The sequence below is a fragment of the Gallus gallus genome, chromosome 8 (assembly GCF_016699485.2).
Source record: "Gallus gallus isolate bGalGal1 chromosome 8, bGalGal1.mat.broiler.GRCg7b, whole genome shotgun sequence".
Classification (NCBI taxonomy): Eukaryota; Metazoa; Chordata; class Aves; order Galliformes; family Phasianidae; genus Gallus; species Gallus gallus.
The window spans coordinates 1,356,267-1,384,266 of record NC_052539.1 but is presented as its reverse complement, the minus strand read 5'-3'; the positions used below and the strand labels follow the sequence as shown (position 1 = coordinate 1,384,266).

At 41.2% G+C, this 28,000-nt stretch overlaps 2 protein-coding genes and 1 long non-coding RNA gene across 10 annotated transcripts in view; 2 read left to right on the top strand and 1 right to left on the bottom strand.

Moving 5' to 3' along the window:
• The window catches only part of CAMSAP2 (calmodulin regulated spectrin associated protein family member 2), a 61,784-nt gene extending 58,532 nt beyond the window's left edge, over positions 1–3,252 (top strand). For all 4 annotated transcript variants that reach the window (XM_004943106.5, XM_015290352.4, XM_015290351.4 and 1 more), the window contains one exon: positions 5–3,252. In XM_004943106.5, coding sequence (XP_004943163.2) covers positions 5–310 — 306 coding nt within the window. In that variant the 3' untranslated portion in view covers positions 311–3,252. The remainder of the gene's footprint in view (positions 1–4) is intronic.
• Positions 1–6,197, bottom strand: part of LOC107053916 — a 48,346-nt gene extending 42,149 nt beyond the window's left edge. For all 4 annotated transcript variants that reach the window (XR_006939961.1, XR_006939958.1, XR_006939960.1 and 1 more), the window contains exons 1-4: positions 5,647–6,197; positions 5,049–5,374; positions 3,810–3,873; positions 3,475–3,565 (exon numbers count right to left, since the gene is read on the bottom strand). This is a non-coding gene — a long non-coding RNA (uncharacterized LOC107053916). The remainder of the gene's footprint in view (positions 1–3,474; positions 3,566–3,809; positions 3,874–5,048; positions 5,375–5,646) is intronic.
• A 230-nt stretch (positions 6,198–6,427) lies between these two features.
• On the top strand, positions 6,428–27,828 carry WDR47 (WD repeat domain 47). Of its 2 annotated transcripts, none has more exons than XM_004943108.5 (15): positions 6,428–6,573; positions 11,027–11,193; positions 12,632–12,715; positions 13,283–13,367; positions 14,832–15,634; positions 16,888–17,011; positions 19,299–19,477; positions 19,584–19,832; positions 20,447–20,522; positions 21,590–21,747; positions 23,214–23,383; positions 24,331–24,501; positions 24,975–25,106; positions 25,767–25,985; positions 26,463–27,828. In XM_004943108.5, exons 2-15 carry the CDS (start codon positions 11,036–11,038, stop codon positions 26,603–26,605), a joined length of 2,751 nt encoding a protein of 916 aa, XP_004943165.3. In that variant the 5' UTR covers positions 6,428–6,573; positions 11,027–11,035; the 3' UTR covers positions 26,606–27,828. The 2 variants fall into 2 exon arrangements, with proteins under 2 accessions (XP_004943165.3, XP_040560739.1); XM_040704805.2 differs by lacking the exon at positions 6,428–6,573 and adding an exon at positions 6,880–7,090.
• Positions 27,829–28,000: the final 172 nt, after the last annotated feature.

Here is a 28,000-nt window from a genome sequence, read left to right as displayed (position 1 = left end):
AAAGGAAATGGAGAAATCTGATGCCAATAATTTCTTAATCTTGTTCCGGGATTCAGGCTGCCAGTTCAGATCTCTGTATACATACTGCCCTGATACTGAAGAAATTAATAAATTGACAGGGATAGGTCCCAAATCTATCACAAAGAAAATGATTGAGGGACTGTACAAATACAACTCTGACAGGAAGCAGTTTAGCCACATACCTGCTAAAACTTTGTCTGCCAGTGTTGATGCAATTACCATTCACAGCCATCTGTGGCAAACCAAGAGACCAGTAACTCCGAAGAAACTTTTACCAACCAAGGCATAGTAGATGGGAGAGATTTCGCTTCAGACAATTATGATAAACTTGCACTTCATCTTTACTGCCTATAGGAAATAGATCTCTAGTTGCCAACAAGACTCTTAGAACTTATAACTGGACACCAAGTTCTATTATCATGTCCAACTGGAATGTAAACACAGTGTTTAGGAGTGCAGAAGATTGTTGCTTAAGTGAATACTTTGAGTGATTATGGAAATGTTTGACTTGTGTGGAGATCTGTATGTGCTAATACAATATATAGAGTATGTCTGCTCTGTATTTTGTTTGGATACACTGAAGCACTGAATGTTCATCTTTAGTGAATCAAGCTACATTTTTTTTTACATCCGTTGCCTTATATGTTTTTGTGCTCGTCTTGAAACTGTTCTTTCTCTTCAGAGAGAGAAATACTTCCTAATATACTCAGTACCATGGAACTTTTGCTTATTGACTCTTACACTAAAGATTCAACAATGTTATATGTTGGAGAAAAACAGCCAAATGGGTCTGTTGTGCAAAATCCTTATTGAGTACTGTAATAAAATCAGCTCATTCTCCTAATTAGAATTCTGTTTCAATTAAATAGTACTGATTTGCTTATAGACTAAACAGTAAAGCAAAAATCCTTGAGTTGTTTTAAAATTCCCTTCAAATTAATTATTCAGCAAGTCAGGGTGTAGTTGAATAAAGGAATTATTTCTGTCCTAGGAAGTTATCATCTGAGATACAATGACTGACTACGTGCATGTTCATAATCCTATTAAAATGCAGAGCAAAAAGATTTGGCAGACCTCTAAACGGGTTTAAGCAGATGTGCATTATTTTGCATTGTTGCAGATCAAGAGAGAGTACACAGTCAGCTACTGTGTCTCCATGAGAGGAATAAAAGCTCATGAAACAATCAGAACTAGATCCCCGATATTGGCCTGACGGAACACTAAAAATATTCGGAAGAATCACAGAACGCACTGAGACACCATATCTAATTCCCACTGATCTTAATGTTTAGGCCGCTGCTCATCCTTCCTGCCTTCAGATCAGTTTTCCAGGGCATAGACAACTGATTTCAGAAATTTCAGTGTCTTGGTAAATTCTTTTCTTGATGTGAGCTATCAGATGACGGCTTGTGACACTTAACAGTTATAAACACAAACGGCAGAAATGGCCTGAGGGTACATTTCAATAAATTGATAATATAACCCTTTACAAAAATAATCTTTAAGCATATTTCAGTATTATTTACAAAGGGCTGCATTTTGTTTCAAAACAGTGTTTGATTATTTCACAGATTCCATTTCAGTGTTTCTCCTATAATTTGCTTTTAGCATAGCACTGTTCTGAAGAAAAAAAAAAACCAAACCAAACTACAAACTTGAAGCCTCCCCTGAATCTGTGGCTATTTTGATAATGTACACCAGAGGATTTGTTGGGGGAAAAAAATCTCATTCTCAGGAAAAGACTTGAATGATTTGTGATTCTGTTCTGTTTCAGTGTTGCGACAACCATATTAACGTAAGACAGTGTTGTGCTATAAGTGTGTACTCCATTCTCTTTCGTAGGGACACTAAAATTAAGTTTGTATTTCTCTCATTGAAGTGCTTTGAGAGAAACAATGCCTCACTACAATGATGTACTCTTTTACTTATATAAAGATGCACCTGAATGAGATACCATTAAACAGTTTAGAACAGTACTTTTTTAAATTATTATAAAGCCTTAGGCATCAATGCATCTGGGTTACAAATATTTTCTCAAAAATGCTGTCAGTTTTACTGTAATTTATGTTCTTATATTTATGTATATTTGTTAAATCTGTAAAAAAGAAAAAAAAAGAAAAAACACTTTAAAATATATGTTTAATATGTTTGTGGCTCAAAATTATTTGTGGTTAGCAGATTCCTATTGTTTGCATGTATATCACCAGGATATGTAACTCTTATATTTCAAGTGTATACATATTGTGTATATAGCTATAAATAATATTAAATGGGGGCAAGAGGGTTTGCACATTCTGCCTGTTAGACAGTTCCTACAACTACCATTGTAGGAATATCTTGAATAACCGTATGAAATAGTGTATCATATACAGTGATAGAAGAAACCAGAAGGCTGGAATCAACTCTAACACATGTCGAAGAACTTCACAAGAAGTTTCATAATGGGAGGATTTTTGTTTCTAAAACGTGTACTGTGATTTAGCTGGTAATTTGCAACACCATAAAGGCACACGCATCGATCTAATCCAAGTGAGCTTAAGTACATAACAGGAATTATTTGATTCGTTTGAGATGTATCTGAATGTAATAATGAAATTTACACTTGTCAACAGGGGAAAGATTTGTGCAATGTTGAAAAGTAGATTGTGAATAATGCAGTTGAAAAGTTAATTGCTTGCAGTATAAAGTTTTACTTAATACAGGAAAAGTCAAGCTAGATAAGCTTTTCCTTTTTAAGCCTGCAAATTTTCTAATTAGGGTGGGCCTATGGTTGGGTTCATGTTCAAAAAAAAATGAAACTATTAAAATGAAAACATGAGAATAATAAGGAAGCTTTCCATGAAGGCCAGTATTTCTCACTGACCTTTTCAGAACACACTGGTGCTTTCATCAGGGGTATTACTATTGCTATGACTGAATTGCCAAACTGTCATGTCAGTTTTTGGAGCAAATTTTCATATTCTAACAGTCACAACAGCTACTGAGTTTTATTTTATTTTAGGATGACTGTTAGTTTTTATTATTTGGCTGTTTAAAGCCAAATTCAGCTATTTAATTGATTTAATGGGCACTGTTGAAAAATGTACAGTGTATTGTGTGCTTACTTGTCCACTTCTATGGAGCATAGCTTCCATATTTTTTCAAATGCTGTGCTGTAAAATATTGTCATTGCCTCTTATGTGGTACCGTTGTAGTTTTTTCCTTTCGTTTAAATAAAAGCATGGCACCAAATGTGGTTTTATTTCTTCTCGTGCTCACACCTAAACAAAAATGGAAACTATACCAAGTTCACATCCATGCTTAATCGTTCTCTTCATTTGGTATTTCAGCAATGTGGAATTGTTAGGAAGTGTGCAAATTTTTTTCTCCTTTTTGTATTGCTGTCTTTCAGATATAATTTAGCTTTTAAATGTTATTTGAACCAGGCTAATGAGTAATTAGGCTTCTTGTTACCTTCTTGCAGTCTATATGGTTATCCTGTTCTCTTCAGAGGTGAGTTTCACAATTTCAAGTCAACTGATACAACCCTGTAGTCCAGTTAGTTCTGTTTAAAAAAAAAAAACACATAGAAACTTACTGCTCAGTGTAATGGGATTGCTTCAAAAGGGCAAGTTTTCAAGATCTTGGCTTGAGCGAGATGATCAGGACAGCTAGTAAACAAGGCCTTGTTGTGTGGATTAAGTTGTTTGTTAGTATTGTAATGCTGAAGAGAAATTCTCTTTAAAAAAAAAAAAACACTCCCTTCCAGATACATAAATGAAAGTTTTTTTTTCCATCCTAAGTCTTACCTTTCTATGTGTGTTGTGCTGGACTGCAGAGCAAGGAGTTGTGCAGAAATGGGACATGACATCCCTGCAACACAAACAGACAAACTGAATTGTGCTAACTGACATAAATAAAGCATGTCTAACTTGCAGATCTACTCCGAGGGCAGCTTTGATAAGACAGGAAATCCAATAGCAGCACTTCTAGCGGTGAATTGAAAACTGGTTTACATGAAAAGGAATAGTCTTGCCTCCTTTCCCCAAAAACTGCTTATTTTTCCGCCAGCTCAGTCCATTCCCTGCACAGTGTTACAAACAGATGGAAACATACAAATGCAGAGCTAAATGCACATATACATTAAAACTTGCTTGAATGTGAAAATAATAGGAGAAGATTTGAATGGGTCTGTTACAATCTCTAAAAAGCATAAAGATGCTTTGCACAAACTGCTGAATGCCAGTGGCAGATAATGTGCAAGGTCAGCGTTCCAATAGCCCTGTTGATATGGTCCGTGGCCACCTGCAGTATCTATCAAACAGTCCCTTCTTTTCTTATTTTTCCTCTAAGGCAGTGCGAAACAGGCTGCAGTGCCTTGCCTTGTCACGAGCCAGTGCAGAACTGCTCTGCTAATCCTGATTTTCAAGCTCTCTAAAACCAACACCCAACAGCTTTGCTATTCATGGAGTCACCTTCCTGTGCCATAATGACTAAGGGAGTTCAAAGCAAGCTGAGGCTGCTCCAAAGATATCCTTCTGTGCCAAATTTTGAACAACCAAAGAACAGGGGCTTCTATCTCCCTTTTTCCAATAGGATGCTACTACGTGTCCCTTCCAGGTATTTGAGAATCATTACCCTCTCAAGCAGGCCCATCAAGTAATGCTAATGGTTGATCCCTCTCCCTGAGGGCAGATCCTTGGTTCAGGAAATCTCTTTCAAGACTGTAGGAATTTACTGCTTCTCTGGGAAGAGCCCTATATTCTCAGCAGGAAACAGAGTAGTTTTAATTTCAGAATGTATTCTTCCTTTGGAGTCTCTAACCTGGGATGGGAACTCTTGCCCTCCAGAGGTGGAGTCTCACAGATTTGATCTCCAGATCTCCCCTGAAAACAGCTACTGCGCAAGATGTTGGTAAACCACAGTGAAGCCATTGTGAAATTGAGATTCAATTTCAAAATGTGCTCGGCTATCGCTTTGTTAGCTTAAAGCTTAAAATGGTTTTTAATCCAAATGTACATTCTGCAAATGTTTTCACGTCATCTTACCTTTCCTCACTTTCTACTGTTGCTATTCTCCTCACTTCTATTAGAAAACAGTTCCATTTCTATAATGACATCTTCTATTAATCTTTTGCCTCTGGATGTAATCAAGCAAGAAGCGATAGCCTTTGCAGCAGGAGGAAGGGGTCAGTGTTTTAGCTAGAGAACCCAGCCAGCTTCCCAGGATGTGCAGTTGGGACCTGGGTGCTGCAGAAGGAGCCGGCAGCTTCCAGTCCTGGCTCGTCTGCTGCGGAGTCACTGCTGCTCAGCCAGGTGGCACCGTGCCCAAATTGCTTCTCACGGGCCCGACTGCAGGACACCTCTGCGCATTCCTTGCAGAAAGAAGAAAGAGAACAATATTATCAGAACGTTTCCCAGCTGCCTATCGGCTGATTCTTAACAAAACAATTTGCAAGCTGAATCAATGCACTGCGCTCCTTAGCATTTTTAGCCATCAATGTGAGAGAATCCAGACTGTTCCCTGGCAACCTGTCACGCATCACACACGTAATTAAAACCGAATCGGGTCTCTGCCACTTCCTCTGTTAGAATGCTGTCATCCTCCATTTCCACAGGGCTTGCCCATGCAGTGCTGTGTACATACCGGAGTTTTGTCCATGCGGAGCACTGGCACTGTAACACGGTTTGCTGAATGTCATCTCCCTTCAGTGTCTGAACACAGAAAACATGTTCAGCGTTCACATCACTCTTAGCGGCTGTCTTCTGAGAATTACAAAGATGCATTAAATTTAACCGAATGTCAAAACATATGAAAATGCATCTCTGTATCTCATATACAGCATTTATACATCTGATGTTTCGTGAAAAATACACATTTTTCCACCAATGCGGCCCTGGACGGAGCTGGCACCAGGCTGTGGAGACGAGCAGTGACAGCGGCGCGCAGCCCCGTTCCCGCCGCTCGGCGCCGTCCCTCAGATGGGCGCTCGGCCGCGCGCGCCACACGACCTCCTCAGAGAAGCCGAGGCGGTTCCCGCCGCCCTCAGAGGCGCCGCGAGCCAAGGGCAGGCCTCGGGGCAGGCCGCTCGCAGGGACGCGCCTGGAGCCGCCGCGCTGGGCGGGGAACGTCGACGAGCCCGCACTTGCCGGCCCGGCAGCTGCAGCCGCCGCAGCTCCGCCGCCCGACCCCGCCCCGTCCGCGGTTCCCTCGGCGCTCGTCCGGGCACCGCCGCCACCCGCTGCGGCCCGTGGGCGGGAGGGTGCTCGCCCCGCCGCTAACAAAGCGCGGCCCCGCCCCGCCGCCACCGGCCGCTCCCCGCCCCCGCGGCGACGCCCAGCCGGGCCGTCCTTTCTCGCTTGCACTCAGGCGGCGAACGGGCACCCCGCCCCGGCGCGGGGAGGGTCCTGGGGGCCGGGCGGCGGACGAGAGGGAGGGCGACGGTCGCAGCGCCGAGCGACAGCGAGACCCCGGCCGACCGAGCGCGGCCCCGGGCCCGCCCCGCAGCGAGGCCTGCCGCCATCTTCTCCTCACGCCCCGCAGCCGGCGCGCGGACGGGCCGCCGGGCCCCAGGTGAGCGCGGGCGGGACGGAGGGTGGGGGCCGCGCGGCGGAGGAGTCCAGCCGGGCCGGGCTTTCTCGTCGGGGCTGCGCTGTGGGATGGCCGCTGCCCGGCGGTCCGCGAGAGCGGGTGGGTGCGGGCCGGCCGCCCCCGCGGTCCGTTCCCGCCGTACGGCCGTGCCGCGCTGCGCGGTGCCCGCCGCGCCTCCCTCACGCGGAGGAGCATCGTCTCGGCGCGGCGCCGCCCGCTTGCCGCCGTCCCTTTGTTGCCGCACCGCGGGGCGGGCGGCTCGGCCGGGTGCGGGCGGCCCCTGTCAGCTTGGCGGCGCGGGCCCGGCCCGGTGGGAGTCGCGGGGAGCTCCGGGGCCGCTCTGCGGTTCTGCCCGCGTGCCTCTGCCCTGGGCCGCCGTTCGGAGAGCGCCCTCCCCGGCCCCGCGCTGCGTGACGGGGCGGCGTGCCGGTGCCCCGCCGGCTGAGGGGCGTCCGCCTGGCGGCGCGTGTGCGGACGAATAAAGGCGATCTCGGAGCAGGTGCGCTGTAGGCAAAACGCATTCGCGTATTCTATAACCCCTTCGCGTTCTCCGTTGTGTTTTGGCGTGGAAGCACTGCGTGGCCGAACGCCGCCCCCCGGTACCGGCACTGCGCTGTGCTGTGCGCTCCGTGCGCCTCTCCCGGGAACGCCCCGTGTGTGCCGCGATCCCCGCGGGCGGCGCTGGGGCGGCCGGGAGGGCACAGCGGTGCGGGCGGGGGGTCAGCGCTTACCGAGTCCGCTGCGGCCGCGGGCGGCTACTGGGGAGGAGCTGCCCGCTGCTGAGGTACGTAGTGCTTTTTCGTGCTGGTTTTGCTGTGAGATAGCTCACCGAGATGCTGAGGCTGTCGCTGAGGTCGGTGAACTGGGACCTGTGGTTGAGTGCCATGTCTGTGTTGAAACGCATCTCCGGGCTCTATCAGTGTGACTGTGAGGGACTGAACTGCCCAGAGATGCGAGGAAGAAGTACTGGAACTCCCAGCCTGGTTCTGTGAGGGCATGTTGTGTGCCGCTGGCCTGTTTGGGAGGGATGAAGACAAAGGAATAATGCTTGGTTGGGAGTTTCGCAACTCATTTGTATTCCACAACATCGGACCTTGCTGTAACTGTCATGTGAATGCAGATGCGATTGTATTTCTCCTAAGAAGGGTAACTTAGAGGCTATCCCAAAATCATTTTCTAGTGTACAAGCCTTCTCCTGACATAGTGTGCTTCCATACCTGTTTATGTGCCTTAAAAAACAACACGCTTGTAATGCCATGTGGTGGGTCGTGCGGTTGGTTTGCTCTTAGAGCATGTAAGAGCAGAACTAGAATGAAAGCTCTCCCTAGGAAGTATATAGAAGTAGATAGCTTATGTTCCAAAGAGCTCGTTTAAAGGGCATCCAGTGCATTGGAAGCAAAGAAGAGGTGTGTCAGCTGAGCGGCAGGGAAGTTGGTTGGGTTTTTTGGTTTTTCTTGGTTTGGATTTAATTAGGGGATGGTTCTGGGGCCTCGGAAGGAGGACAGATGTTGGAATGGGCTGCTGTGAAAGGACGGGGTAAGAAAAAAAAGTCCACTGTCAGTGGAGGACACCTGAGATTTTAAGCTTTAATTCTCCTTTATCATCATTTATATCTCAGGTTAACTCTGTGCTTTGGTTGTTCTTGAGTATTAGTGCTGGAGCTGATCAGATTGTGACGCTGTGTGCCATATGTGCTGGCAGTGTGATGGGATGGGCCAGAGATGCAGCTTGAGCTCTTATCTTGAGCTTCCCTTGTTTGTTGTTTATGTATTTTTATTATTACATGCACATTGATTGTTAGAAAAACAGACTGACTTCCCAGTGCCATGTGTAAGCCTATCTATAGCTGCGATGTCATGATGGTGTGACAGTGTAATGCAGGGAGGTCGGGGCTCATCAGTCTAAAACTTCCTATGAAGAACTTTCTTCAGGAGGCTTACCATTCTTTTCTATCTGCTTGTCCAATAGCAATGCTGTGCTGACACTGAATGTGCAGTGTTCTCATCATTTTGCTGACTTATGAGCTTACTGGTATGTTGCAAACTGTCTTCTGAGGATCAGCATGCAAACTACTTATTTAACTTGTCTTAGCAGGCTGCCAAAGGTGCTATTATTCATTCCATGTGAAATGGGAGGGTGCGGATCATCCTTTTTCCAATTCATGCAGAGAATATAAGCGAAGAAAAAGAACTCAAGTTTTAGAACCTGGCAAAGGTTCTGCATTCAGAACGAGCTGGTCCTGTTGAAGCCATACAGAAAACAGAAGCTAACTGTTGCAGGTGCTGAAGAAGGAGCCCATGGTGAGCTAAGCGCTGATCCTGTGGCAGCTGCAGGAGCTCTGGAGGTGCTGGAGAACTGTGGCCATGTGGCACTGCGGGACGTGGTTTAGCAGACGTGTTGGTGATGCCTTCATGGTTTGACTTGGTTATCTTAGAGGTCTTTTCCAGTCTTAATGATTCCATGAATTGCCGCTCAGAGTACTGAATGTTATGATTGCTCTTCTGTTAACAGCACACAAAAATAATTAAAGGTAATCTTGAAGGTCTGTGGGGTGACTTCCTATTTAGGACGGACTCCAATGCATCCAGCAGCAAAGAAAGCTGGGGTGTGGATGTTCCTTGCTTCAAAGGGAGCATTAGCCCGAACTGTGCTGGTGGCTTCCTGACGTTGAGGCTCCATACAGATTTGCCTCGGCTTCACTTGGTTGTTTGCCAAGGAGGCTGTGTGAGTTGTTTCATGTAACCGCCAATGCAATAAAGCAAAGTAAAAGCGAAATGCAAATGCATTAGGTGAGGCTGGGAATGAAGATGTTAATACTAAACTCTGAGTTAAATTTGTGTTCATTTCCAGTCTGTGAGGATGGAGTTGAATTTTTCTCTGGGACCAAAATTCCTGACCTGGTTGCCAAAAGGGGAAACTTAAATGGTGCTAAAATGTGAGGAAAGAGCATTTTGCCAGAAGTGCTGGCTCTGGGTTTGTGTGCTGTCTGTCTGTTTCCTTTCCTGCAGAAATGTGTTCTACAAGCCAGGTCTTACTTGTTTCCCTTGACTTTAGAGCCAGCAGTGGGTGCACAGTGTCTGGGTGTGTCTGCCCGGAGCCCATCTGAGTTGCTGCTGGCTGGAGGGGCTCCAGTGAGAGCTGAACCGGTACGAAGGGAGGCCGCTGTGTCTGGCACAGCCGGGTCTCTGGTGTTCCAAATAGACTGTGCTGCTACCTCAGATATGCTCCCAGTCAGACGGTCTGGCAAAAACCTCATTGGAAAAAAGTTGCCATGTGATTGTAAGGAAAATGGAGAAGAAAACTTTTTCTTTATGCCTTTTTTTTGTGTGTGTGAGTGTGTGTTCCTTTAAGTTTAGTAGCATTGGTTTATAATGAACAGTTTCACTGGAGTATTTGTGTCTTCTCATCTCTGGGGAGTAATTGGGGTGTCTGTGACTTCTTACTGTGGACACCTTGCTCTGTGTGTTAACATCCACTCATTTTTTCGATCACTTTCATTCCCCTTTGCTCATTTCTGGGGATATGGCTTCCTGCTGGGGGCCCGTCACTGATACCGGCTTCTTGTTTTTGTATGCTCTCGTAATCCAATTAAGTCATTTTACAGCTTTGCTCCTGCCAGAAGGTGTGTTGTGCTGGTTCCACGTGTGAGCAGGCAAGCGCTGAGTCGGTGCCTGGCCCTTCTGTGGTGCCAGGAGGTGGCTGGGGAGCTCCTCACACCCATAGCTGCTCCCAGGCACAAGCCCGTGGCAGAGCTGCCCCAGTGGCAGAAGGGAATGGTGCTGAGGAGGGGCTGGGAGCTGCCAGCTGGAGGCAGGTGGATGGATGGGGGGCTCCGGCAGTCAGCGACTCAGTGGGGCTGTCTTGTATTTGCAGGGTTGTATTGTTCATGAAGTACACAGACGGAAATAGGTGTCCTTACAGAGGAATAAAAGAAAGCTTTGGTTTAGTCTCCATTTGCAGCTTAAAAAAAAAAAAGGGGGGGGTGGCTGAGGTGTGAACTCGCTATGCTTTTTAATGTGCTTTACTTTTTGTACATGTTTTTAACAAATCTGGTTTTAAGTTTATATGTAAGATGTCCAGGTAGTGACAGAATAGCTGGTAGATTCTTATGCTCTTTGAACTTTCCTGAAAGGCAAAAAAGTGAAGAGCAGTTTCACATACAGTGCTTCTACTGCAGTAGGGTTGGTTCTTGGTAGACTGGTTTCTCTGGACCCTATGTATTCATAGAGAAGAAATGTAAAGCTGTGGTGTTAGTCTTACTTGAGGCTTTATTATCAACGTCTTGAATAAACAAACCTTGGAAGTGGCTTTTTGTTTTTGTAATGCTGCAGTATTCTGTCCTGTAAAACTATGGAAGAAATCGTAGTAGTCAACTTTGTTAAGCAAACATCAAGTAAGATATTGATCATCGTTGGAATTCTCTCTTTGCTTTCAGGCTGCCATCATGACGGCTGAAGAAACAGTGAATGTTAAAGAAGCTGAAATAATTAAACTGATACTAGATTTTCTGAACTCAAGGAAGCTTCATATCAGTATGCTGGCGCTTGAGAAAGAAAGCGGGGTCATTAATGGCCTGTTTTCAGATGACATGCTGTTCTTAAGGTAGGCCTTTCTCCACTGCTTCAGTACCATGCGTGTGAAAGCATACTGTTGGACTGTGATTCCACGGGCAGCTCTGTGACACTAAACAGGAGTTCTCGTCTTCTTCTGCTTCCTCATCCCACCTGTGTGGTCCAGCCTTGTTCTGTGTTTCAGCTCTGAAGTTAACCAATTCCTTCTATGAACCACCTAATGTAAATGACTAAGCATCCACATAGGCTTTAGAGTTAGGTTTGTTTGTTTGTTTTCTTGTTTATTCACGTGTTCATTCATTTTGACTTAGTTATTTTTCTGGCATCCTAATGAATTTCAAGTGAGAAGGAGTCTTAACACATGTCAGTGTCAGCAAGGGCTAAGTTGGGCAGAGAACCTGAGCAGGAGATGGGAGAGCAATATCCTCTAGCAGCAGTGATCTGTTGTTATCTGCTTACTATGTCATGTGGAAATGAGCATGTCTTTGATTAATACAAATAAAATATTCTTACAGTCTACCAGTACTAAGATCTGGGATGAGGTCATGAAGCATGGAAGTTTGTGTCATTTACCATTAGTTATACTCTCCTCTGAATTATTACAAGCAGTTACTGTAGATGCACTGTAGTTCTTCAGCATTGCAGTCTCCTATGACATGAAATATCATGTGAAAGGTATTTAATAACTTCGTGCAAGCATGAGGAAATAATTTATCTGGTTATTCTTAATATGTAAATAAATACTGAACAGATTTTTCCCATATAACTTCTCTTTCAGTAAGATTACTGGTACTGGAATAAAATGAAAGAAGTACTAAGGAGATTGAAGTTGGTAGTAATACTTGTTTGTTTCATTCTTAATTCAGTCTATGCATCTAATGAGGAATGCAGCCTTTCCTTCTAGAACTGGACCTCTTACGGTGTACGGTGTGCATTAGGAGTTGAAGTAATCCACCTGAGCAGCATAGCACACTATTCACCGCCACTGTTGTTTCCAAGCTGTTGCCTTTATATTCTTAATATAGGTGCTCTGTACCTCTTTGTATAGAAATAGGTCCAACAGTGTTTATACAGTTAAAATTAAATTATTTCTAAGTCCAAGTCAGCAGAATGTTTTCCTTGAGTAAATGTATACAATTAAAATTTATTGCTTGAAGAATTCTTTGTAAGAATTACATGTAAAGCAGGAAACACAGGACCATTTCATCCTTATTGATATGTCTTTAAAAGCATCAGTATTTGTACCTGCATGAAATTATTTTTTGCACAATACTGAGATTTGTGTTTTACTGTATCAGTCATGTTAACATATGTGCAAAGCATTAACTTTTCCAAGCAGATTGATCACCTGTTTTATGTTTAACTATCCAGCTGTCATTTAAGTGTATAGCATGAAGCTGGTTGCTTAGAAAGAAGAAACGTGCTTATCTGGTGAAATGTAAGCAGTGTTGTTGTTTCTCTCTTATTAGGCAGTTGATTCTTGATGGTCAGTGGGATGAGGTTCTTCAATTTATTCAGCCTCTCGAATGTATGGAAAAATTTGACAAGAAAAGGTAGAGTAGAATATATGTCTCTGTCTCTGTGTATGAGTTATATTGGTCTTAGGAGTGGTTGTGGAAAATACGAGAAATTAAACCTTCCTTATGGAAACAGTAGGTTTAAGTTTTGAACTGTTTTTGTGTGTGTGTGTCCTGTATATAGTTCCTAATTGCATGTGGGTGTGTTATTTACACTTGAAGTGCAAATCCATGTGTACGCAAGGTGTAGTGGGCTTTCAGTTGTTTTACATCTCAGGAGTGCACTGCTGCATGTTGAGCTGTTCTTTGACATTTGGAGGTATTTCTATTTAAGAAACAAGTATGCTTGCTATCCTTTTTTTTTTTATCCCCTTATGACCCTTCAAATATTTTTGCTGTGTTATTTTTGAAAGCAGTAATTGAAGTAAAACATGTCCTGCTAAAAATGTTGTGGTTAGCACTTTGTTAAACTTTGATTAGAGTTTCTTAATGCAGTCATTTTTATCCCTAATGGAAGAAATAGCTGTGAAATGCATTGCTGATCTCTAAAAGAATATTGAACTTCTGGATCAAGATGAATAATATTTCACTACTTGCCTGCAGATTTCGTTACATAATTATGAAGCAGAAGTTTTTGGAAGCCTTATGTGTAAACAATGCAATGTCAGCAGAAGACGAGCCTCAGCATGTAAGATCTGTGTTTGTTTGGGGAATTTTTTATTGGCAGAAAACGTACTCACATGGTGTAATTAAAAGAAAAACAAATGCTCCCAGACTGAATACCCAAATTCTATCTATTAACAAATGGTTTCATAAATAATGGATAAACTAACTGGTGTCCTTCTGGAAGCGAATGTGATCCACAGGTCTCAAATAGCATTTAATATATGAGGGTTGCTTGAAACATGGCAGTATAGATGAGATACCATATGCCATGTTTGTGGTCCCGATCTTGACATTTACTTAAAGCCATTATGCTAAAGAACCGTGCTCTTTTTCAGGAGTGCTCTGAAGCAAGCTGGGAAATCAGGGAAATTTGTTGTCAGAGTTAGGTCCAAATGAGAGATGAAATTGACCTTAACCTTCTTTTCTGTTGCTTTTAGAGAGAAAAGATGCTGTTGTTTCTTTGATGGCAACAGATGTAGTCACAAAGGATTGATTTGGGTTAAATATGCAGACAGAAGGAGACGTTAACTTAGATTTTCAATATGGAGACATGAATGGCAAATTAAAGTGACAGAGAAGGCGTGCCAACTGTGGGCTTAATCAGAGTATCTCATGTGTGTTAGCAATACAGGAGTAGTAATTTTCTAACACAAGGTTATCAAATGGAAAAAAAATGAAGGATTCCTGTAGTTGTAAGGCAACTGATTTTTGTTTTGAGAACTGAATTAACTTGAATGTGTAAGCATTAGTGGGTGAAAGGCTCTTACATTGAGAATGTGCTAGGGAACAGGGGTAGGATTTTATTTATATATAGATAAATATATATATATATATATATATATATATTAGGAATCTTTTAATTTAAAGATATGAAGTGTATTTAATGTGTTTTTCTGACTTTTAGTTTCAGCAAGCTTTCTGCTAAAAGCCATGTATTCACATGGGGGTGTTATCTGTAGAGGTTAACTTCTTTAAATTTCTTTTAATGTCTTCATGATTGGAAAACAGAAAACCTTAATATAAAAGACAAATTAAATTTGCTAATAACTGGGAAGTAGAGAAATATGCCACTTCTTATAATTTATGCTGATAGCTTTCTGTAGACTTAGAGGGGAAAAAGAAATATATTTTAGAGTTGGCCCTGAGAATGTGAAAAACCTTCTGTACTACAATAGAATTGAAGCTGTTTAGCTGCAGGTATGAAGTTTTAAGCCTGCAAAATGGAAGTTCCATAGATCTGTAGAAAATAAGTCCAGGAATGGGGCAGAAGGTACAGATTTCGACAAGTCTAAACATCCAGGAATTTGACTCTGTAAATACATTTGCATCAGCAGTTTTGGATTTAATACTGTATGCTATTTCGCTAAAATAGAAACAGTAATACTAATAAAGGAATGCTAGTGGAAAAATTCTGCTATTGCATGTTCTACTAACTATAGAAGCATATGTACTATGAGCTACTCTGTTGTTTTGAATGTTTCTGTAGCTGGAATTCACCATGCGAGAGGCTGTGCAGTGCCTACATGCATTGGAAGAATATTGCCCCTCTAAGGAAGACTACAGCAAACTCTGCTTGCTGCTCACGTTGCCTCGCTTGACCAACCATGCAGAATTCAAAGACTGGAATCCCAGCACGGCCCGGGTGCACTGCTTTGAAGAAGCTTGTGTCATGGTGGCAGAGTTTATTCCTGCTGATAGGAAACTGAGTGAGGCTGGTTTCAAAGCAAGTAACAATCGTTTATTTCAGCTTGTGATGAAAGGATTGCTTTATGAATGTTGTGTGGAATTCTGTCAGAGTAAAGCAACAGGAGAAGAAATTACAGAAAGCGAAGTATTGCTGGGCATTGATCTCTTATGTGGTAATGGGTGTGATGATTTGGACCTTAGCTTATTATCGTGGCTGCAGAACCTGCCAGCTACTGTTTTTTCTTGTGCTTTTGAACAAAAGATGCTTAATATTCATGTTGATAAACTCCTCAAGCCTACAAAAGCTGCATATGCTGATCTTTTGACACCTCTTATCAGCAAACTTTCTCCATACCCATCGTCCCCGATGAGACGGCCTCAGTCAGCTGATGCTTACATGACCCGCTCCTTAAACCCTGCCTTAGATGGGCTGTCCTGCGGGTTAACGAATCATGAGAAGCGCATCACAGACCTCGGGACCAAAACTTCCCCCATGTCGCACTCCTTTGCTAATTTCCATTACCCAGGAGTACAGAATCTCAGCCGAAGTCTTATGCTGGAGAACACTGAGTGTCACAGTATTTTTGAGGAGTCACCTGAGCGGTAAGTGCAGCTGCAGGTTTTTACTTTGGCTAAAATTACATGCGTCATATTTCTGGATGTAGTTGTTATGTTGAAACTTAGCCAGCCATTAAACAATCAAGGTAAGTAAAACTCTGTGGACAAGGGTTTTTATTCCTCATGCATTTATGATTCAAGTCAGATTTTCATGTTTGGTTGTGAGCCTTTTGGGTTGAAGCTGTATTTTCTTGAAGTTTAGATGTACAGAAACTTGAAGTTGTAGCATAAATACAGATTTGTGTTCTGATTATTTAATAGAGGTTGTTCAATATTTTGAATTTTTTCCACCCTGATAAATATATGCTGTTTGTGAGGTAGTTGTAACTCCATCTTTGTTATTCCATTCCATTCTCAGTGTCTATAAACTTTGGTCATGATACTGCAAATAACTAAATATACTTGAGAGTTCTGTATTCAGCTGAAAGCTCTAATGAAGGCAGGGGAAATGAATGCTGGCATTGTCACACTCCTCTATCATGTAAATTTCTACAATACTAGCATGGCATAAATATTCACCTACTATTTTCCAAACTAAATGTGATGAGGCCTGATGGAGTTGCTGGCTCTATATTGTATTCAGATTCACATTGTGTTTCAAGGTACTAAGGTTATGATAGCAACAAATTCTGTAATAACCTTGTTTTAATGCAGTGCAGACTGCAAAATAGGCTTCTATATTAAGAACTAATGCATGTATCAAAACTTCTGTCTTCTACATTGTGAGAGAACAGATTTGGTAACAAGGAGAAAGTACATGTCCGTTAAAAGCTCAAGTCTTTGCTTGGCCTTTACTTTGATCTGCTCTTTTCTTGAAGTTCTGCTCTTTTCTGGAATGTTTATACATGCTAGGAAACAGCTGCCAAAGGACGTGAAGGTAACCAGGCCTGTGCTTGGGTGCTCTGGCCAGCAGAGGAAACCTTTAAAGCTGTGGAGTTCAATTCTGGCCACAGTTGTTGGTTTTTTTGTTTGTTTGTTTGTTTTTTGTCTTACACCAGTGTTTTTATTTTCTTACACTAACGTGTATTTTAATAAATGATCTCAATGTTTATCCTGAAAAGAGTTATTTCCATTTCTGAATGATCCGGTTTAATATTCGGTTTTAGCATCCTCTTCATAGCTGGAGTTCGTAGGTAGCTTAACTCCTATAGCTTTTACTCTAGCATGTTACTTCTCTCTTCTTACCAGGGGACTTTCTTCTCATATCCTTTCTCATCTTTTTCATGTTATGCGAGAAGTGATACTCCTGTGGAGCCACAGCATCCCATTGGCAGCGAGACGTTGTCCCAGAGTGTAGCTCCAGAAAATGAGCAAGTCACCGGAGCGCAGAGTCAGGGATCGGCCAAACAAGAGAAAAATGAGGTACTGGCTGTTTATTGAAAAACAATGAAGCCTTTGGAGCTGTGTTCTGTTACGTTCATAATTTGCTTTTTGTGCTGAGAACTTCATGCATGACAATAAGTTGTTTTCAGTCTTGGCGGCTTTTTTTTGAGATGTTAACAAATGAAATAACAATATTACATCTTGTATAAGACACTTCTCTTCATCATGGAACGTTCTGCTGTCACTTGAGTCTGTAGTGCACCCAGTGAATATGCATTCTCACGTTAGTGTTGCTAAACAATTGCATATAACTTAAATTTTGCAGAGCTCTAAGTCAGCAATGTTAGATTAAACAATCCTTAAGAATCCTTCTAGTGTTTCAGCCAGGGATCTAAAGGGTAGCTTGCAGTTTTGGTGTTGATGTCAAGTTTCAGGGGCCATCATATGTAATTTGTCTAGAGCACAGAGTAATGACTGTCGGTTAAATCCCTATGAAGTGTATCTGTGCTGTCCAGAATCCAGTAGCATAACCATAATCTAAATAAACAGCAACAACAAAAACTTGAAAGCTTTGTGCCCTTTTTCCCCATCCTCTAATGGCAATACGGAGGAGGTTAAAAGCAGTTCAGTAGGAAGGGATCAAACAGTTAGCCATTCTTTTTGCTTTCCACAGTCCTAAATATCTGCCTCTTAGTTCAGGAACAATGTATTCTTACCTGAATGTTTATAGTAAGTGTTTGAGTGAAGAAATAACATCAAGTACATTGTTTGTTTGGTTTGTAGACTCCAGTTTGAGTTTCTTAAGTAAACTTTTGTCTTCTCTATGGTACTGAAAACCAGTCCAGTCTTCACAGGGCTAGTTTAGTGTAGGCTCCGGGTGGTTGAGTGGGGCAATGGGGCTATGAAGGGATTAACAAAATCCTCTGAATGTGAGGACTTGGCTCCCCTCAAGGACTTAGCTGAGTAACCTCTTTGCTTCAGTGAAGTTATTTATGTGGGTTGGGAATAAGGAGAGAGGAAAGAGCTTAGTTAGGCATATGGCAGAGCAGTCCTCAAAAGTCAGGAAACCAAGGCAGAGTTGATGGGAGAGAATGAAGGCAGGAGGTGTTAATCTGTTGGTGAAGAAGTTGGCTGGACTACTATACACAAGTAGAAAACTAAATAATATCCAGTCCAGTTTCCTTATGTTTGGTTTTGTATGTGTTTACATGTGTGAATAAGAAATTCTTTGAAGTCTCCTTAGTTCTTATTTGTGTTATTCCTGGAAAGATTGATGTTAAAAGCCAGGTTTTATACTGTAGAGCATCTGTACAACATGTTTACGTGTTGGGTTCTATATCATGGTCACCTAGACTAAAGGATCCAGAAATTTGATCCAATTGCAGCAAATAGGTACTAATTACGAAAAAAGTATGAGCTGGAGTATGCCTGTGGTTTATAAGGATGCTAACTCAGCAATTTGGAAATGGGTCACGTACTTGAAATAGTTAGAATGCTTCTTAAGCTTTCAAAGTTAATTTCCAAGTTTTCATCTTGGGGAAACCTAACAAGCATGAGAAACATTTTTGCCTTCTACTGCTACCTTTTTTTTTCTTTCAGGTGGTAAAAATATTGTTTCATTTTTCTGAAAATGCACATGACTGTAGTTAATACTAGGATCTTAGACTGAAGTACTTTTGGCTTTGTGTGGTTTCACTGTTTTTTTTTTAACTTATTCTCAGCTGGCTTTGATGTTGATGTTTGGAGCAAGCAACGAAGGGAGGGAGTATGGAAGGCAGGAAGTCCTTGGGAGCTAGCAGCAGGCAGTGAGTGCAGAAGGCAGGGAGTAGTGGGGGGAGCTAAAGAGAGTACATAAATGTGAAGAGACAGTGTAAAGGGAAGCTGAAGTATTTGTTTTGCCCAGAGGTGCTACATCTTATTTTTGATGTTGACCACTGGGAGATATAAATCTGTTCTGCAGACTGATGGCAGAGAGGTATCAGCACAGTAGAAAATACTGAAATGATACTGAAAACACGAATTGGAATTTGGAGTGTAGCTTGTTATTTTTCTTTTGTTTTCACCTTTTGATCACCTGTTTGTTTTGATGGTAATTAGTACTTTGGAAGTTCTATGGGCAAGAGCAGTCTTGTCCTGAAATAAGCACAAAGGCAGTACTCCAACACTAACAACACAGTATGGCAGTGATTTCCTTCTTCAGTAAGGAAATTGTATTTGGTTTTAGGGAAAATGAAAGTATTGCTGGTCTGAAATGAAGGAGCAAACCAGAGAGCAAGTAGTAAGGTTAAATACTGCAAGTAACTATTTAATTCTCATTTCTTCTAAGCTTCGTGATTCAACAGAGCAGTTTCAAGAATATTACAGACAAAGGCTACGTTACCAGCAGCACTTAGAGCAGAAAGAGCAACAACGGCAATTATATCAGCAGATGTTGCTGGAAGGAGGTGTAAATCAAGAAGATGGAGCTGACCAACAGCAGAATCTTACTGAGCAGTTTCTTAACAGGTTGGGGATATCTGTTACTCTTCTCCCTTTCTCTAACCACTCACATAACTCTGCAAGTTTGCATGTTAACCTAGTTTTGTTTTCTTTTTTTTATTTTTAAAATTAGATCTATCCAGAAGCTAGGAGAATTAAATATAGGTATGGACAGTCTTGGAAATGATGTACAAACACTTAGCCAGCAATGCAATGGGAGCAAAGGGAATGCATCTACCAGTCTAGCAAGTAATGCTACATCAGATGTTCCTCAGAGGATGCCAACTGATGGCCAAAGTGTTAACACAAGCACTCCTCGAAAGCGTGGATCAGCTAATCAGATACCCTTTCCTGAAGAGTCACCTGTGCAGGGGAATCAAATGTAAGTTATTTGATACCTGCTTAGGACTGAAAATTCCCTTCTCTTAGCACTGTGGGAATAGCACTTTGTTTTTACTTCTCATTACCAAACAAATTTGTTGTTTGAATTGGCGTTATATGGTTTGTGACCCGTTGTCTAGGTAATTAATATGAATTTTAAAATCTTGGCATATGAGAAACAGTGGTTATTTGTGAGGGCTTCTATTGTATGTTTAATTTTTATTTCATGTCCCTTCATCTCTTATTCCATATTATGTGTGTGATTCCTGTTTATTTTTTATTTCTACTAAACTTCTGAAATACAAAATAAATGGGGTGGGAACTGGATTTCTTGTCTAAAATTTAATGCCAACCCAAAAGCAGAAACTCTTTTGCCACTTGTGTGTTGTGTGCATTACAGCATGAAAGCAAATATTTTATTTCTTTAATTTTTGACTTGTTTGATGCCTGGAGTTAGCTGCCAAAAAAAACGACCACCTCTTGTTAAAATAATAGTTTAATGATAAAAAGTTAGAAACGTAATGTAAGACTGCAGCTTTAGTTCAGAAATGCTTACCAACGAATCTCCCTCTTTTTTTTTTCTGTGCATTTCAACTCTTAACCAAATCAAAACAGTGTATCAGAACATGCTGTCACTCAGCCACAGTTGGATGATTCTTCAGGGAATCTAAGTAGGACAAGAGGTGATGAGGTGAGTTTTCTTACTGTTTCTTACAACATGTGATTTTTTTTGCAAGATTCAGTGCTTCATCCTGAGTGTGTGATATTCTCTCATTGTTAATGACTGAATGTCATATTTAGTGTCACAGAACTGTTGAGGCTGGAAGGGACTTCTGAAGAACGAGTGCCCAGCAGCTGCTCAAGGAAGGTTCAATGGCAGTAGGTTGCTCAGGGCCAGCTCCAGTGGGCTTTTATGTATTCAAAAGGATTAAGACTCTGCAGCCTCTGTAGGCGGCCTATTTTTATGCTTGACCACTCTGGGTATTCGGTTTAAAACAACAGAAATAGTTAAATGTAACTTGCTGTATTTCTGTTTGTGCCCATTGCCTGTTGTCCTTTGCTGGGTACCACTGCTCTGTCTTCTTTAATCCTCCTGTCAAGCTTTTATACCTGATTATAATATAATATATAGTTACATATATTATAATATATGTAATCATATATAATTATATATATGCATATAATTATATATACCAATATACATTGATTAAATCCCCTGACCCCAGCCTCCTTCAGGTCCTTCTCTGCTAGAACAGTCCCAACCCCCTCAGTCTCTCTTTGCGCAAGGAAAGCTCCACTCCCTTGGTCATCTTAGCGGAGCCAAGCACTTGTCCCAGTAGTCTAGATGTAAAATGTTAAAACATGGCACAAATAGTGCTGAGCAGCAGCTCAACTGGTAGCTTTGCTCCCCTTACAAGTTTCACCTGGATTAGATGTGCATTTGTAGAAATAAATTGTAATACCAGGCTTCTGAGTTGGGCTGTTAAGAAAGATAGTTGTTGGTGTCCTGGGGGGAGGATAAGAAATGTTAATCTAATGTCAGCTTAGGAGCGAACTGAAGTAATGAATTCCCTGAAGAATGTCATGCATTGACCAGGAATATGCACTGTTGTTCAAAAATCTGAATTTAGTCTGGTGCTGCTGCTTTTTAATACATTTTTCAGAGTAACTTATAACCATTATTTCAGTAATCAAGTCCACTTTCAAACATCTAGTTTTGCTTTAAGAACCTAATTCGACTGTTGTCATTCTACGTAGGATGACAAATCAAAAAAGCAGTTCATTTGCATTAATACTCTAGAAGACACACAAGCTGTCAGAGCTGTTGCCTTTCATCCCAGCGGGAGTTTGTATGCTGTTGGCTCCAACTCTAAAACCTTGAGAGTGTGTGCCTACCCAGAGGTAATTGACCCAAGGTAAGAAAATTTTAACTGTTTATTTTCCTGTGTGATAGTATTTCTTTCTCCTGTAGCTACTGATACCAGTATGTTTCATTCCTTTATTTTGTTGTTGTAAATAGTGCAGTCTTCTTTGTTACAGTTTTGAACTGCCAAACCAAAATAATCTGCTGAAGTGTTTGTGGTCTAGTTTTTGCTCTTCCATTATATGCCAGATACAGTCCATGGAACTACTTTTCACTATAGAAGTATTATTTTGCGTTAGTGGGTGGGCCTCTGTGTCTGCTTATAATGCCTTGGAGTTTTCTCCTACAAGTAAATATTGCCATCTCAATAATCATCATCTTGCCCCTGCTCTAATAACGTTATTTTCTTGGAGCAGAGAGGAAGCACAGGCATCTAAAACCTGACAGGTTCAGAAGGAGCTACAAGTATGCGCGGTTTAGGATTCATCTTCAGGCTTTTCAAGTGTTCAGTAGGTCATCTGAATATTCCCACCCATCCTCTCCCCTCTTACGGTTAGTCAGTAAGTAGCCTTTGTAGTTAATTGGTCAAAAAGCCTTTGAAGTTGAATTCTAAAATACTTATTGACAATATATCAGCAAAATCCACTATTCTGTTTCATAGTCAGCGCAGACTGACTTTCTGAGCTTGAAGCCCAGATGTTCTCTCCTTGATTGGCAAACAGCACTGACATTTCTAGTAGGCCAGGCAATTCATTATCAGCTAGTTAGTGTCCCCTCACACAGCTTACTATTTTAACTATTGGGAAAGATTAGTTTGACTCTGCAGCCTTGGTCTCTTGTGAGAAGTGCATCCATCTGTTCAGATGAGACATAATGCGTATGGGTATCAAAGGAATGCAGAGACTTAATTCATTTTGAACATGTACTTGTTCCTCTTAACTGGTCTTTTGCTTTGCTCAGTCTGCCAAAAACTTTCCATCATGGGATTTTCAAGTCAGCAGAGAAATGATTTTGAACATGTTTGTTTTGTTGGAGGTTTTTTCCTCTATTTTGTTCTTATCAAGTGTCTACAGTATGTTTTTCACATTCCTCAGTTGTGATTAAATTTGCTGAGTTTCTGTTGTTGATGTTACTGCACTGAATGTTGATGTTGGATACAACAGTACTGTATTTTAAGCACTGGACTATTTCCTGCTAGGGGAGCAGAGAAATGACGTAGGGTATTCCTCAATTGAAATACAGGGAATGTACTTAAATTTGACTTTTCTTCTGCTGTGTGCAAAGCTGATGTAGTTTCTTTGCTTTGAATGCATGGTGCATACATAGGTGCTAGAAAGGCCATTTTGTTTTTTTCTTACTAATTTCATTCAACGGAGAAGGTTGTTTCTTAAAGCAACTTTCCTCTGCTGCTTTCTCAAACAGGGTTAACATGTATGAAACCATTTCATTTATTTACAGAGTACATAATTTTCCTTACAAATAGAAACAAAAAAACACTTCTTTTTTGCTATTTTTCAGTGCTTATAATATTCCTAAGCAACCAGTAGTTCGCTTCAAACGGAATAAGCATCATAAAGGATCGATCTACTGTGTGGCCTGGAGTCCCTGTGGACAGTTGCTGGCTACTGGTTCTAATGATAAATATGTCAAAGTACTGCCTTTTAATGCTGAAACATGCAATGCAACAGGTAGCGGGTGTGTGTGTGTGTGTGTGTGTGTACAAAGATGTAATCCTTGATTATTCATCCACTACTTAAGACTATTTAAATTACTTTGATTATGTACTTAAGTTATGCTGTAAGTTTTCTAGGAAGTAAATGAATGTTCTCCCTTTTCCTATTTATTGTCACTGTTCTTTGTTATGAAAATAGACACTGAGGGTGTTGTTTAGGGAATTTCTTTGGGTTTTGTTTTAGTTTGGATGTTTGGGTGGTTGTGGTTTTTTTTTTTTTGCTTGCTTACATTTTGTCCTTGATTTGGAGATTCTGTGGCATTGTGCTGCCATCTGAAATTTGTTTTCAAATATTGGTAAATAGCTGAATGTTCTTACCTGCTCTGGTCTGTAAGAATTGCCAGCAGCAGTTGATTTCCAACTTGAGTTACCCTTTTCCTTGCCTAATTCGGTCGTTATCTCTTTCACTATAGAAATCTGGTATTCCTTTCACACAAATAGTATTTACTTTGCCTTGGTCTTACAACCAGTATTCTGAATATGGCTGTGTTGTATTTTGAACTCAGGCTGACGTGTCCTATGTGGGTTTTAATTATCATTTCCTCTTGGCAGAGAAAACCTTTTTGTATCTGTGTTACTTCGCCAGTTTACAAAAAGAAATAATTGTTCAATGTAAATCTTGCCTGGAACTGGCTGTGGAGATTATCTCCATGTATTTTTTTGCACTACTTTAGGAATGGTAGGAATCTCCTGCAACACCCAGTGAAAATAGCACTACTGGGTTTTACTTGAGCTCAAATGGAACGTTCTATTGGAAGTATACATTTATCATAGATCGTATACTGCCATTGCCTGAAGTAACTTGTGTTGTCATTGTAACTGCTTTAAAAATGGCAGCACTGACAGTGCTAAACAAAGTATGCCTCACTTTGTTGCTTTTTATCATTGCTTTTGTTATTTTAGGGCCAGATTTGGAATTCAGTATGCATGATGGGACAATCAGAGATCTTGCTTTTATGGAAGGACCAGAAAGTGGTGGTGCTATCTTAATAAGTGCTGGAGCAGGGGACTGTAATATATATACAACAGACTGTCAGAGAGGGCAAGGTCTGCATGCTTTAAGTGGTCACACAGGTAAGTTGTTACTTCCGTCTTGCGCTTCAAAAGTCTGTTAGATTCATTATTCATATAGATTCATATTCATATAGAATCATATTAGATTCATGTAACGACTGCTTTTGAAATGTCATCTTTGTGTTTTCCTTTAAGCAAGAATTCAATTATCCCTAGACTGCTCTGGTGATAATGGGGAAGGATAGTTGTTGTTGTTTGGGATTTTTTTGCTTGGCAATTTCTTTGTTGGTTTCTTTGTGGGTTTTGTTTTGTTGGGTTTTGGTTCATTTTTTTTCTTTAAATATGCTGGCTGTTAACATAGTGGCAGAAGTGCATACTTGGTTCCAGAGATGGTGAAATGCTGAGTATTCCTTCATACTGTTTCAGAACCTGCAGGTTTTCTACAGGATTATTTAATCTCTGAATGCAAAAATGTCATCAGAAATGTACCGTTTCATTATTCGTCTAATTACGTTGGGTCATCTTTTCCACAGGTCATATTTTAGCACTTTATACATGGAGTGGTTGGATGATCGCATCTGGATCCCAGGACAAGACTGTAAGATTCTGGGATCTGAGAGTGCCAAGTTGTGTTCGTGTCGTGGGAACAACGTTTCATGGAACAGGTAAGATTTGCTTCCATTCCTTTGCACATTCTTGCATAAAAACAGAGACTTGGCTTTAATAGAAAGCCGTGGGGGTGTCATTTATGTTTATTTCCTTAAAAACAAATAAATACTCGAAATGTTGGTGGCTTGTGAAATACAAACATGCTTCAAAGTACTAGAGAATAACGCAAGACATGTGAGCTGTTTCAAGAAAAAAAATGTAAGCTAGCATTCTGTGTTGCAGTATAGAACCATAGAGTATCCTGAGTGGAACACACCCACAAGATCAAACTCAAATCCTGGCTCCACACAGGACCACCCCAAACTCAAACCCTGTGTTTGAGAGCATTGTCTAGGCGCTCTTGGAACTCGCACAACTTGGGGCCGTGACCACTGTCCTGGGCAGCCTGTTTGATGCCCACCACCCACTGGTGCAGAAGTATTCTCTGACCACCAGCTGACCCTCCTCTGATGCAGCTCCACGCTGTTCCCTTCATCCCTGTTGCTGTCCCAGAGAGCAGAGCTCAGCACTGCCCCTTTGCTCCCTGTGAGGAGCTGCGGCTGTCATGTGGCCTCTCCTCAGCCTTTGCTTTGGGCTGAGCAAACCCATTAATGCATTGATAACATTCCCATTTTCTCATTTGCATAAGTACAATGGTTTGTATTTTTCTCCTGTAGGAAGTGCAGTAGCATCAGTAGCTGTTGATCCTAGCGGTCGTCTCCTGGCTACAGGACAAGAGGACTCCAGTTGCATGTTGTATGATATTCGAGGAGGGCGAATGGTCCAGAGCTATCATCCTCATGCCAGCGATGTTCGTTCTGTGCGCTTCTCTCCAGGGGCTCACTACTTGCTCACAGGATCTTATGATATGAAAATAAAGGTGACAGACTTGCAAGGTAACATACTACAAAAGATTCTAGGTTAATTTTCAATTTGTTTTTCTTACAGAGATGGAATCAATAATGTTTTAGCTTGAAAGAATAGAATTTGAAGTATTTGAAATATCATGATGTTGGTGAGAGGTAGGGAGCTGATAGCAGTAAAACCTATTGAATGCTATTGCTTGAAGAGTTGGCCTTCGCTTTTGCACAGCATTTAAAAAATTGACCCTTGGGGAAAAAAAAAACCAGAAGCATAAGTCTTGTCATAATTACTGTGAAGAGTTTAGATGTATTTTACACCTTTACTTTTCCTAGCACCTTTCCCTAGACTGTTCAATTGCATGTGTGGTGTGTGTGTGTGTGTCTCTCTGTCTGTGTTGAGAGGTCCAGTATGCTTCATAAGGTGAAATGCACCTGTAAGTTTTACTAAATCGTAAAGAGTTAGAACATGAATTGATGACATAACTGATGATGTCTGTTCCTCTGCTGTAGGAGACCTTACAAAGCAGCTTCCTCTTATGGTGGTGGGAGAGCACAAGGACAAAGTTATTCAATGCAGATGGCATACACAAGATCTTTCCTTCTTGTCATCATCAGCAGACAGAACTGTAACGCTTTGGACCTACAACGGCTAGAGTGCAACTGAAGGCAACCTATGCAGCTAAAGCACAGAGACCTGAGACTACAGAACTGTAAAAACCAAGTAATAATAATTAGGCATTCAGAGAGCAGCAGTTGAGTAGGAGGGTGTCTTGAAGAGAGACACTTGTCACAGATTTTTCTGGTTTCTAGGAGGTCTTGGTGTTTTTAGTATATTCTTTTGCAGTGCTTTCAGTCTTCCATGTGAACTCATGCTGCTGTGACCTATTGTAGTCTTGTTGCCAAAGTTTGAGAAGAACTCTTTCATTGTCAGTGTGCACTCTTAAGTAACATGAATGATGTGTTTACAGTTTGGTATTAATTGCATTCCTTGGTTTTTGCCTCAATGAAAATTTTATAGAGGAACTTAAGTTGAACAACACTCCCAGTCAGTATCGAAGTAGTTCCATGTACACATAAGATATTCCACTGTCCTTTCAGATTTATTATATTCATCACTTCTTATCCAGAGGTCAGACTTTTTAACATCAACAGTTTGAACTTTTTTAGTAATGAACTCTGAACTGTAAAGGCGGCCAGGTGGTAACCACATCTTGATGGTCTTTTCTTTCTCTTCATCTAAAGGGGGAAATGTTGCTCGTTACTACATGACATTGTTTTCAACAAGCTGACGTTTTGGAGGGGGGAAAAAAGTAACATGGTGATTTTTTTTTTCTGTAGAAACATAAAATATTTTGCTTTTTTGAATGCAACAGAATACCTCTGTGTATAATGTACTGTAGAAGAGAGTGGATTGACAGCAGTTGTCACAGTGAACTTAATGGCTATCAGTTTTCAAAGTAAAAGGGATACCATTAACACTATAATAGAAACCAGCATGGCTTAAAATGCTATGTCTGCATGATAATTTAAGAATTAAGTAATTTAAATTCCCAGTTCAGAAGCTTATCTGAATTTTATTTCTTGCACTGTTTATGTATGGGAAATTAGTTTTATTTCTACAGAACTTTAGATTCGAATGTTTATGTATTGTTATATTTTTTCATATTGTACAGTTCCTTTTACTTTTTAAATTTGAACCTTAAACATTAGGTTATTTATTTGAACTGCAGTTAAGTTTTGGATTCTCTTGATTACTAAATTATACGTGCACTGTAGCAAAGCATTTTTAACTATCGTATAAAAGTGGAAAGGTAAATATAGAAGTGTATCTGTGCTATAATCTCAATAAAGACCTCCAACACCTGCAGCTACCTTACCTGCTTGAGATTCTTGCTCTGTAATTCCTCAGTGCCACTCCAGCTATGCGGCAAGAGCTGGTGCATGCTTAGCATTTGGTCTGTGATACTGTTTCTGAGAACCTGACCGTAGTGGGGTAAGTAACAACCATGTAGAGCTGTGAGTTTGACACTGACAGAGGTGCTGATGCT